This window comes from Podarcis vaucheri (assembly GCF_965113315.1).
Source record: "Podarcis vaucheri genome assembly, chromosome: 8".
In the NCBI taxonomy this organism is placed as follows: Eukaryota; Metazoa; Chordata; class Lepidosauria; order Squamata; family Lacertidae; genus Podarcis; species Podarcis vaucheri.
In genome coordinates, this window is record NC_138766.1 from 36,895,313 (window position 1) to 36,907,542 (window position 12,230).

The following is a 12,230-nucleotide window of genomic DNA, read 5'->3' on the forward strand; positions in this document are numbered from 1 at the left end:
ATTGTAGCCACAGTAAATTAGGGCTCAATCTTATACACAAGAACCTGGCATAAATTAAAGGTAAAGGTAAAGGGACCCCTGACCATTAGGTCCAGTTGTGACCGACTCTGGGCTTGTGGCGCTCATCTCGCTTTATTGGTTGAGGGAGCCGGCATAGAGCTTCTGGGTCATGTGGCCAGCATGACTAAGCAGCTTCTGGCGAACCAGAGCAGCACACGGAAATGCTGTTTACTTTCCTGCCAGAACAGTACCTATTTATCTACTTGCACTTTGAAGTGGTTTCGAACTGCTAGGTTGGCAGAAGCAGGAACTGAGCAACAGGAGCTCACCCCGTCGCGGGGATTCAAACCGCTGAACTTCTGATTGGCAAGTCCTAGGCTCTGTGGTTTAACCCACAGTGCCACCCACATCCCTGGTATAAATTAAGCTAGTGTAAATTAACCTGGGATGACAAGATTCCACCTAAACATTAGGAAGAACTTCCTGACAGTAAGAGCTGTTCGACAGTGGAATTTGCTGCCAAGGAGTGTGGTGGAGTCTCCTTCTTTGGAGGTCTTTAAGCAGAGGCTTGACAACCATATGTCAGGAGTGCTCTGATGGTGTTTCCTGCTTGGCAGGGGGTTGGACTCGATGGCCCTTGTGGTCTCTTCCAACTCTATGATTCTATGATATCGGATACAAGCCCTACTTTGGTCAGCTGCTGCTGCTGCTCTAACCCTGACAGTTTGGGGGGACAAAGCAATCGTTCTTTACAACAAATGCAGTACAAAGTGTTGTTGTTATCTACTAAGGTCATCATCCCTGACCACTGACCGTGCTGGCTACAGCTTGCAGGAGTTGTAGACTCCAATATCTGGAAGGCACTACATTGGCTATCCCTGCTTCAAATGCTTCAGGCTGAAACAAATATGCCATGAAGTTGTGTGCATGTTTTCTGCAACTTTTTTAAACTACCAAAAACAGCTGCAAAGGCTACAATCTTCAATGAAGGACTGGCAGGAGGCACAATTATTTGCCCTCCTATCATTTTCCCTGCTCAAAATCATTTCCTCTGCTAACTACCTTTTTTCCCTGTGGAGGCAAAGTGTGCATAACAATGCAAGCATTCACGAAAACAACATGCAAAAGTACATTGTGGTAGGTAAAATTGTTAGCAACATGTGTATATTAGGTAACACTACATAAGAATAATTTGGGCAGATGTACACTACAATGATGACAGATTTTAAAAAGGACTTAAAAAACACTTCAAACTAATCCAGAAATATGACAAACTGCATTTAAGACTGAAAAAAATGAGAAAATGAAATTGACAAGTTTGTCCATCTGTCTTGGAGGTGGGGAACTGGCTATATATATTTTTCATATTCAGCCATTTTTCTTCCCCCACAATCTGTTGGTATGGTTGGTTACTTACATTTTCCCCTAAGCAATGCATTTCGTACCTATTTTTGGTTGGACGAGCACAGTGCAAAATTCAGAGAAATGTGAATTTTGACGGATAGCTGCATTTCAGTTTGCAGATTGTTTCAAGAACCGTGAATGAGCTGTTCCAAGTTTCTCTCCTATGTACAACCATTCTTTGCTCTAGTTTTCAACCTCCTGTGGCTCCCTTTGTTTTGAAAATTGAAATTAAGAAGTTGAAAAAAACTTACCCAACCTTTTGCCTCATTTAGCTGCAACCTCAGAAAGGACCTGGACTAATTTTTTCCTAAATACATACATACACAAACACACTCCTATTTTCTTCTTCGTAGGAAAGATTCAAATAGGTCCTTTATTGCAGAATAGCCTGCAGGAATAAGGTGGTGATGTGTTAGGAACTTAAAAGCGGGAGCCGAGGCTGGAAATATTTGAGGCACTGTAACTGATACTCAGATTTTAAATGGCAAAGAAGCACATTGTCGCTTTCTATCTAGAGTTTCAACCAATCAGTTGTCCTAAATAAATATTTGTAAATTTTAACTGAGGCATTAAAATGCTGCTGAGCAAAGCTAGGGGAATTTTCCAAATGAGAAAGATATTGTACAGGATTCTGTACCAGGGGCGGGTAAGTTACATACAGTTGGCACTCAGTTTTTAAAAAGGGAGGGGGAGAAAGGAGAAGACAAAAAGCAGAGGAGGAAAACACATAGCACCAAAAGTGCTGGGAGGATGTGTGCCTTACATTGCTCTCATGTTGTTTTCGGGAAGAAGCGGGATTTCCAAAACTTTGGTGTTGGAAAGTATCGTTTCGTGGCTGGTTGTGGAGACCGTCTTCCCAGTGATCCGGTGAACCTGGTAGAAGGCATGGGGTCTCAGCAGGCGGTCGTCTGCAGTCCCGATGAACAGCTGTAGCGTGAGCGGTTCACTTTCTAAGTAACCGTGTAGCTGGCAGGAGAACAGAAAGAACTCTGCATAAGCACCGTACACATAAACTGCAAGGAATCTATTAAATTTTTATATGCAAGGGAGTCTAATTTAAGGAGAAAACTTGTGACAGGTGCTAAGTGTTAAGCTCTCCCCCCCTCCCCCCCACGTACACATACTCCTTTTTTGTGGTAACATAATATAGGGACAATAAAAAGGTACACTCCGAGAATGTATCATTATTGTAATGACCTAAGGCACTTCAGACAGACTTTGAGCAGCACAGATTCATACATTTCATGGAACAATTTTCGACAGAAAACAGCAACGACGAGAGTCTCTGTTTCTCTGGAAAAGCAAATAGGTAGCCGGAGAGTGCAAACCAGGAGGATTAAGTTTCATCACTTTTGCTGTCAATATCGTGTGTTGGCGTGGAGAAGACACCCTCAAATCTCTAGGAGGCAAAATACTATGCCTAGGTATTCACACAGAAATGGGGGCAAGGGGGAGAGAGAGAATCCAAATAGGAGGAGGAGGAGTTTGGACTTGATATCCCGCCTTTCACTTCCTTTAAGGAGTCTCAAAGCGGCTAACAATCTCCTTTTCCTTCCTCCCCCACAACAAACACTCTGTGAGGTGAGTGAGGCTGAGAGACTTCAGAGAAGTGTGACTGGCCCAAGGTCACCCCACTGCATGTGGAGGAGCAGGGAATCGAACCCAGTTCACCAGATTACGAGACTACCGTTCTTAACCACTACACCATGCTGGCTCTTATAGCTGAGGAGGTTGTGTGAGCATCACAATTTAAGGAGCCTGAGCAACCAAGTTCTTTCCAGCCCCTGGTACTGAGGCCTCCTTTATCATAAGTGAGCATATTTGCAGAATGATATTTTATAGCGTGCCTAGGCTGAAGCCTAAGATACATATTCTACAAGCACACAGCATATACAGAATGATGTCAAGAGAAGCAGTTTTAGCTCATCTCCTGCTGCTCTGGCACACCTGATTCATCAGAGAAGAGAGGGGAGGAGGGGTTCAGACTGTAGTTTCTGTAGTGGTGACATACAAGATGCTGAAATATAACAAATCAAATCAGCGGATTGGAAGAGGCAGGGAAGGGGGGGGAAACCTCAAGTTAAGTAGTTCAATCTGCACTAGTGTCTGGCTACCTCTTGGCAAGCTGCACACCAGGCAGAGCTTCTGATGTGCACACCACTAAAACTCTGCCAAAGGGAGCCCTTCTGCTGCACGCAAGGCCCATTATATCTGGCACAATTGGCATTCCTTCCATGTACGTTTGTGAAATGCCTTAGCTAGCAAAAAAAAAGAGAGAGAGGAGTCACAAAATGTGCTGTTAAAGCTAAATGAAAGTTAAGGAGTGATAGTTTTTGTTTCAATCTGATAAAATCCTTTAAACGAACCTTCAGTGGGAATACAGTTTGGTATGTGGGGCAGAAGTAATATCTGGGAGGGCCTTGCTGGGAAGCACTGAGACTGCTCTAGAGGAAAGGGTCTCAGAAGCCCCACTGCTGGCACAGAGTCCACCAGACTGTCCTTGCTAGCCAGGACAAAATAGCTGGTGCACAAAGGAGGGATGCTGAAAAGCAAGCCACTACTACAATTCGGTGTCTGAAGCATGCAAAAAATACTAGCAGAACAGACAAGGGGGCATCGTATTAGCTTCTCCCTTTCTGGACTTTGCATGTACGTTCTTTAGAAAGAACTAGGTGGACCTTATGAAACCTGTGTGAGACCCAGCCTCAAAACACTGAAGTGTTTTCAAGAAGTGTTTTGTCACTGATGGTGTATTTAAAAAGAAAAGAAAAGACATTACTGCATGGAGACTGCAGATATTGAGAAAGGATCACCAAATAAAAGCCTCCTTACTGATTTGCTGGCTTTTGTCGTGCTGGAAGTCATGGGACTGATAGGATATGGGGGGGGTGGCATTTGATCGTGGCTCCTTTTTATGAAACACTACATTAGGCGCCTCCAGCCCTACCTCAGAAGTAATGCGAGCCAAATTTGTTTGGTAGACCGATGGATATGGAAGAAGACTGAAAAGCTGCTCACTGGTTCAGCTATCCCCTGTGTCCAAAACATGGCAAAACATGGCAATGTCTGTTTCTGTTAGTTAAAAGGTTCACAGGAAAAGTCACTACTGATGGCTAAAAGAATAAAATATGGAAAGGGAAGGGAAGGGAATAGTTATACTAGTGTGTAATGAAGAATTTTTGCTCATCTAGGCAGGGTCGGGATTCATTAGAACAGCGGCACCTATTTTGTCAACTACAGGAGGAACTGTCGGGAAGCAGACCCAGCCCAAGACACTTTGCAGCCTGAGGCAAAGGACAAAATGGCACCCCATCCATTCCACCTGCAGAAGCCAACCAGCCTGTCAACGGACGTTTACTCCAACACTAGCAGCAGTGCTCTCCCCTACTCCTAAGGGCAGCAGGGTAGTTTACGGGGTACAGGACAGGGTGTGCGTGTTCTGTCCTTAACATCTGACACCGTACCCAACAGCATCTGCCTCCTGATGTGGCCACCTCATTTTGCTAATGGTAGGACTGGCCCTGTTGGGAAGTCATCAGAAATCTCAGATGGTACATACAAAATGCCCCATTGAGGGTGTGTAGCTTGAGCTGGTGTCTTGTTTATAGCTTATTTGCATTACTGCAGCCAAACAAAGAAGCTACAAGTAGACTGTTTTGTCTGTCCCAGATTTTTCTGTCAGCTTCACCCTGCTAATGGATGGGACTTGATAGCTTTGTTCCTCTTGAAATGATTTGCATATCAGTGCATAAGTGGGCAGCGCCTTATCTGGAAGCAGGCGTCAACTTATTACGGGAAAGATTGAAATGAAAGCAATATTGGTTTAATTAACTTCTGCAAACCTCATAGAACATGGCGCCCAGCCAAGCATTACACTTATAGGATAAAAGGAGTCCTGAGATTTCACCCAAGCCCCGCGCTCTAGACAGGTGTCTTGGTCTATATATGCTAACTCAACTCAAAAGCTAGTAGCAAGACCTAAACTATTACTGCACATTAACACCTTGCTTCTGATTTGCTGCCTGGAGTTGTGATCAGCAGTTCTAGGATGCAAAGTTACATTTTCTGATCAAGATTTATAGCACTGATCCGCAGGTAGGTTTTAAAAAACAGCTTTACACTCTGAGGCACAACTTGGAGGTCTCACCATCACGTTGCTTCACTTCACTTTGCAGCTTGTGGTGGAATCCAGAGTAATTGAGACAACACCATTACGTCACAATTACATCACCAACTATTGATAGTCGGCCTACTTACATCACAAAAAGCAGGGCACTGAAAACCCACTTTGCCCTATGGCAGCGATCAACTCCCAAACTGATATGTGTCTCCCACCAAAGACAAGCAGGCAGATACTGCCCCTGATTTTCACACCTATGGTACAAATAACTTGATCAGAATTTCAGGTAAGGCAAGTGGGGCTGATCTGTTTGGTTCTGCCACGGCAGTCAGTTCCTAACATATTTTCACCAGCACAATGTAATGACAGCATGAAGGAATGGAGTCTTTTCCAGGGTCCTTAGGGCACCATGACTGATAATGCAAGAGGCTTTGGTCCTTCTTGAGTCCTACATGGGACTTTTCCTGCCAATAACAATTCAGTGTTGCCAATGACTGCAGATGTCCGGCACAATGTTGGCTTCCACCACAGAAGCAAAGGCATTTTGCACCAGTGATGAAGTCCTGTGGAATAGTCCAGTAGCTGTTCCTGGATTCCTGCTGCCTTTGCACTGCAGTGCAGAATACTGAGCAGCTAAACTGTTAAGTTCTCGCCTAAGAAAACTGCAGCAATTTATGGACGCATTTTTCTCAGACGTTTGTTGCCACGCTCCCTCTCATTCTGCTTGTTTTGAATTGGAAAACAGATATTGCAATTCCTCAGGGTGATTATTCAAGCCAGATGTTTGCTGACAAATGTATCGTGTACTTAGTCACCCACTTATGTCAGGTCCAGACAAGAGGAAAATAAACAAGTTGAATAAAACTGCACACACGCACACACAACAAAATTTTGTGTCTCTTTGTGATGGACAGTTCTTACTGCAAACACAAACCATATTTCCCCTTCTAACACACTCTGTGCAGGGGACAGCCTGGGTCAAAATGTAGGGCCTAGCCCTCAATACAAAAACACAGGTGTTGCTGTCCCAAAGCTGTCATTTCCTTTTCAGTTCCATCAACTGAATTGCATTATTTGCTGTTTACATTATGTCACCCAAGCCTCACTATGCCATCCACGGCAATAAAACATGATGCAAGGATTAACATTTTGAAAGGACATATTCAGCGCTTGCCTAATTTTAGATCATGCACCTATTTCCATTAGCTCTGCGACGGATGTAGCTGTACCAGCTTTATAAAAGTAGACAGAATGGAGTCAACTTTTGCTCTGGAAGGGTCATCTACACAAAACAGTTTGTGTCTTGCTAAATATTTGAAGTTGTATTTTACAGAGTTGCTGCAGATCAAAGTTTGGACCAAGGAAACGGAGCTGCTTCTCTCTGTTCCCTGTCAGCTGGACACAGGCAGGTAAAGAAACAGATATGCATGTTAAATGTAAAAACAGGAAGGGGGAAAATTAGCATTCCAAATTATTAGGAAAAAATGTGCGCACACACATGCGCATGTGCATATTTTCCACGCATGCTCTGGAATACTGTTCCTGGCTGGCAGCATGGGAACCATGTGTCACAGACCCTATTTTTATCCTTTTCTTTCTGTAACATGGTCCCAAGGCTAAAGTGCCACTGTCAGCCCCGCTGCAACTGAACACTACTGACACAGAACATTCTCGACAACTTCAGGACAAGAATTAAAGGATGCATTTTTGTGGATGCAGTTTTTCAAATATATATGTCTAACAATATACGGCTCTGCCAAATCTGTGCTGATAAACATTATTGTAAACAAAAATCAAGCCAACCCCCCCCCCCCCAGTATCTGGCTTTTCTTCCCTCACCAGAGCTCTTTTGGTTATAGGTAGGATATCAGTACAATCTATGCTCAACCATAGATGATATTTAGCATTGCACTGTATGTCTAAGTCCCACAGAATTTCGGTGGGGCTTACATGCAGGTTAAATGTGCATCAGATTGCAAATAAAGTTTTCCAAGTGTAAAGGCACCCATAGATGACCCACCTTTCCTGCACAACGGTATTTCTAATATGGAGGATCTTAAGAAACTCATCTCACCATACTGTGAAGCCACAGGCCAAACTCTGCAACTCAAATGAATATGCCTAATCCAAAAATATTTTAAATCCCAGTGAAATGAAGAATTAGATACAGGCCTGGTTAGTCATTCATTTTATTATGCAATCTAATCATTTACAATGAAAAGCAGAGATGATGGTATTTCGTAGATAAGGGAAACCCATCCATAGGTCAAATAGGTAATACCCTGAGCCCCAGTCCTTCAGTGTACAATGTTTGGACAACTGCTTGGCACTCCTGCTATTTGTGAGTTCTTCAATGCAACTCTCTGCAGTTGCCCCAGCAAATCTGTGCTTTTTAATCATTCTGCCTTCCAAATGTTCCATTTACTGAGCACCTCTGACCTCATTTCTACTCAAAGAGTGACAACCAAGTAAGGCTTTGGATATGGCAGTTACACCATCTTCAAGTGCCCCCCCCCAAAAAAAAATTACAATTGCAAGTTTACTCAATTCAGTCACATCCTGTCTGGGAAAGAGGAATGCAAAATCATTTCTCAGTTGAGAGTAAACCTGACTATTCTACATGCTAGGCTGGGGATTTGGAGCAGAACCTCATCCAAATCAAAATAAAACAAACCTCTCTCCATACATCTTCTTGAGCCTCAAATGAAGTTGGGCAGTGAGCTGAAGCCCAGAGGAACAGGTACTGCACAACCTCCCTCGAAATTAACAGGAACCCCACAAGACAATGTGAGCCTGAACAACTCCTGTGGGTCACATGCAAGAGACATTTCCACTGGTTTGTGCTCACTGTGTGGAAGAACAATTGTGGAAAAGTCAAAGGAACTTCTGGAAAGTGAAGAACATTTCCCAGATTGCTACCCCATGCCTATCTTTCTTTATTATAAAGGGAAGAACAATTTATTGGTGGCTGGTGTCCATGAGGACCAACAGAGCAGAAGGTAAGGAGAGCCATTGACAGGCAGAGACAAAGGAGGAGGAAGCTAACAGGCAGGTCCATCCCCTGCTTGGATTGCAAGTAAGAAGGCAGGCAGGCAGACAGGTGCTGGCTGGGAGCAAAATAAAGTTGGTTAGGAGGTTCCCCATTCACTCTATGACAGCACAGTGCAATGGAAAGAGAAATATAGTGTAGTTTGGACAAACCTAGTTAAAAAGAACTCCCCCCCAAAAAACCCCTATCTCTCTGCTCTCCTAATAGCACGGGCCTGAACAACAAAACTTCAGGCACCAATCCTGAAATAAAAATATAATTGAGGGAGGGTTTTTTTAATGGCAGGAACTGAGGCGATAGAATTGGGATCATTAGTTTCTCTCACCACTGAACTATCCGGAAAGTGAGTGCTTCCGCCAACACCCCCCCCCAAGACTCGTGTTAAATTATACTGTTTCACATGGCTTGTTTGTAAATTTAAATAAAAATGAAAGATTGTCTGCATTAAAAAATATATGAGCAAGGAGGCTCATATCTTGTATCCACTTCCTTACGCAATGCTATAAAGCAAATGTGCATTGTCTCCCAAGCAGTCTAGCTTTGTGTTAGTTCGAATCTCCGTGATGGGGTGAGCTCCCATTGCTCGGTCCCTGTTACTGCCCACCTAGCAGTTTGAAAGCATGTCAAAGCAAGTAGATAAATAGGTACCATTCTGGCAGGAAGGTAAATGGCATTTCCATGCACTGCTCTGGTTCACCAGAAGTGGCTTAGTCATGCTGGCCACATGACCCGGAAGCTGTACGCCGGCTCCCTCGGCCAATAAAGCGAAATGAGTGCCGCACCCTCAGAGTCGTCCGTGACTGGACCTAAAGGTCAGGGGTCCCTTTACCTTTACAATCTGGATTATTTAATATAGTTTCTTAATATAGTTCTCTCTGTGGTGTGAGAAAGGGTAAGGCAGTCTACATCCATGTATAAAATAAAAAAAATTCCTTCCAGTAGCACCTTAAAGACCAACTAAGTTAGTTCTTGGTATGAGCTTTCGTGTATCTGAAGAAGTGTGCATGCACACGAAAGCTCATACCAAGAACTAACTTAGTTGGTCTTTAAGGTGCTACTAGAAGGAATTTTTTTATTTTGACTATGGCAGACCAACACGGCTACCTATCTGTAACTACATCCATGTATGTGTATGTGTGCATGGTCACACACTTACAGCATGTCTATCTTTATATATCATATATATCCATGTAGGAAAAGGTTGTCTGTGCCTAGCTGAAGTTTGTACAAGAATATGACTATGTTGTAAGGAATTATTAAATTTATAGTAACAGAGATGTTTTGCACTTAGTGACTAGCTTACCAGGCATTTGGGCACTTATCCAGAACAGAATGCTATTTACAGCTGCTGTCTTGCACCATACTCTCTGTCTTTAGGTCTATGCTGTAGCACAGGAGCAGAAACATATCTGTTGTTCTAAAATGTTCCTCCCTCCTATAAGACAGAATCAGGAAGCCACCCCATCACAAATACACACAATTAGATCCATTGAAGTGGCATTCAAGTGTTTCTTATGTCATCTGTGGAAGCATTTTTCTTGAACAAGACTAACAAGAATTTCAGACTGTAGAAACCCCCTTTCTGCAACATGACATTTTGGCACTATTTTAGGATATCTATTCTCTCTCCCCCCCCCCCTTCAAATAGTCCCTTAAGAGGAAAGAGATATTGTAGAGTTGGAATGTGATGCAGTTCACACTCACTCCTACCTGAAGAAGCTTGGTGTGCCGGGAAAAGTTTGACAGCTTAATCCATTGATTGACAGATTGACCCAGTTTGACTGAAGCACTTGAGCTGAAGCCCTTCCGTCAAACTGGCTTCTGGATCATGGCCAAAAGATTCCGTAGTTGAGTCAAGGCGTTCTGGCGGAGGGGGACTCCCAGTTGAACATTACAGAAAACTCTATATGCTGCACTTTCTTTATCACAAGTGCAGAGTACTAGTGAGAAGGAATGGGGGGGGGGACAGGCTTCACGGTGGGATTAATGAACAGTGGTTAAGAAATGGGACTTTAAATGGTTAGTGGATAGTTCGGCAGACTGCATTTCCTACCACAAATAATACTTTAGATGCTTGTTTGTACCAGAAGATCTGCTTTAGTTTTTAACAAGCAGGAGCCCTGTGACACCTTAAAGGCTAACTTTAATATACCAGCTTTCTCCAACTCGCATCAGCCTCAACCAGCAAGTCAGAATGTTGGGGAAAATGGGAGTTGTATTCCAAAACATCTAGAGGATTCCAGGTTGAGGAAATCTGAATTGTGGACTGAGCCTTCATGGACTAGAGTGTCCACTTCATCAGGCGTATCTGATGATCACTGTACATCACAATACATTTGTTACCCTTAAAAGTGTCACAAGAATCCTTCCTTTTGCTGCAACATAATGTCAAGAGCATCCCTCTGGAAATACTAGTTTTGAATTTGGCTTGGATCCAACCACGCAAGACTTTCAAAAGGCCATTATGTTGAGATCTCCCTTTGTCTATGAGAGGGGTCCCCTCTGTCACTAAAGGATGGAAACAAACCAATCCAGTTGATACACTGGCGACTTCTTCATATGTAGGGTTGCCATATGTCCTCTTTTCCCCAGGACATGTCCTCTTTCTCATGGGTATGTAAAATGGGAATCATCACAGCAATCCATAGTTAAAAGCAGAAGTCGACAAATGTGTCCTCTTTTTTGCTCTTCAAAATATGGCAACCCTATAATCATCAGGCAAGGGGGGAAGCTGAACTAGAAGGAAGTGGCCATGTGGGCAGGAAATCAACAGCCCCCATGAGATCCAGTGCCGAGGGCCTTCTGGCGGTTCCCTCATTGCGAGAAGTGAGGCTACAGGGAACCAGACAGAGGGCCTTCTCGGTAGTGGCGCCCGCCCTGTGGAACGCTCTCCCATCAGATGTCAAAGAGATAAACAATTACCTGACATTCAGAAGACATCTGAAGGCAGCCCTGTTCAGGGAAGTTTTTAATATGTAACGCTGTACTGTTTTTAACACTTGATTGGGAGCCGCCCAGAGTGGCTGGGGAAACTCAGCCAGATGGGCGGGGTATAAAAATTATTATTATTATTATTATTATTATTATTATTATTATTATTATTATAGGATGTTTTTCCCCCAAGGAGGTGAAGGCAGTTGGGCTGAGCAGACAGGCTGCTACAGTCTCTCTCTGCAGACCCACTACTTTAGGAATGAGGAATCTTTTCCAGCACAGATTCATACTGGCCAACCTTCTGGGGGCCGTATGGGTCAGGGACAGAGGGGAAGAGAAAAGCTAAAAAAGAACCCTAGTCTATTAATTTCCATTGCATTCTCCCATTGCACCTTATTAGATTCACTGATTATTGCTTCCCATCCTTTTTCTCCCCATTTCAGTATTTATTTGCACTCTATTGCACCTTCTTAAATTCATTCCATTATTACTGGATTACTACACAATGCCGAAGCAGAGTCTGCCTCTTAGATGATAGCAAGCCACACCAAATCCTTACTATGCCAAAGTGGTCAACATGGTTTACCTGTGGATATTTTTTTTTGGGGGGGGGGAGTTCTAAAAAGCTTATCCAAATCTCCCTACACACGAAAACTGCCAGCAGACAAAGTTGTGAAGCAGCCTGTGCAGGCAATCAGAACAAACTGTAAGTACACCTGGGAA

At 43.5% G+C, this 12,230-nt stretch overlaps 1 protein-coding gene across 3 annotated transcripts in view; it reads right to left on the reverse strand.

Annotated features, from left to right (window-relative positions):
- Positions 1–12,230, reverse strand: part of NFATC1 (nuclear factor of activated T cells 1) — a 131,046-nt gene that overhangs the window by 66,038 nt on the left and 52,778 nt on the right. For all 3 annotated transcript variants that reach the window (XM_082234972.1, XM_082234974.1, XM_082234973.1), the window contains exon 4: positions 2,168–2,370. In XM_082234972.1, the coding sequence (XP_082091098.1) occupies positions 2,168–2,370 (203 nt within the window). The remainder of the gene's footprint in view (positions 1–2,167; positions 2,371–12,230) is intronic.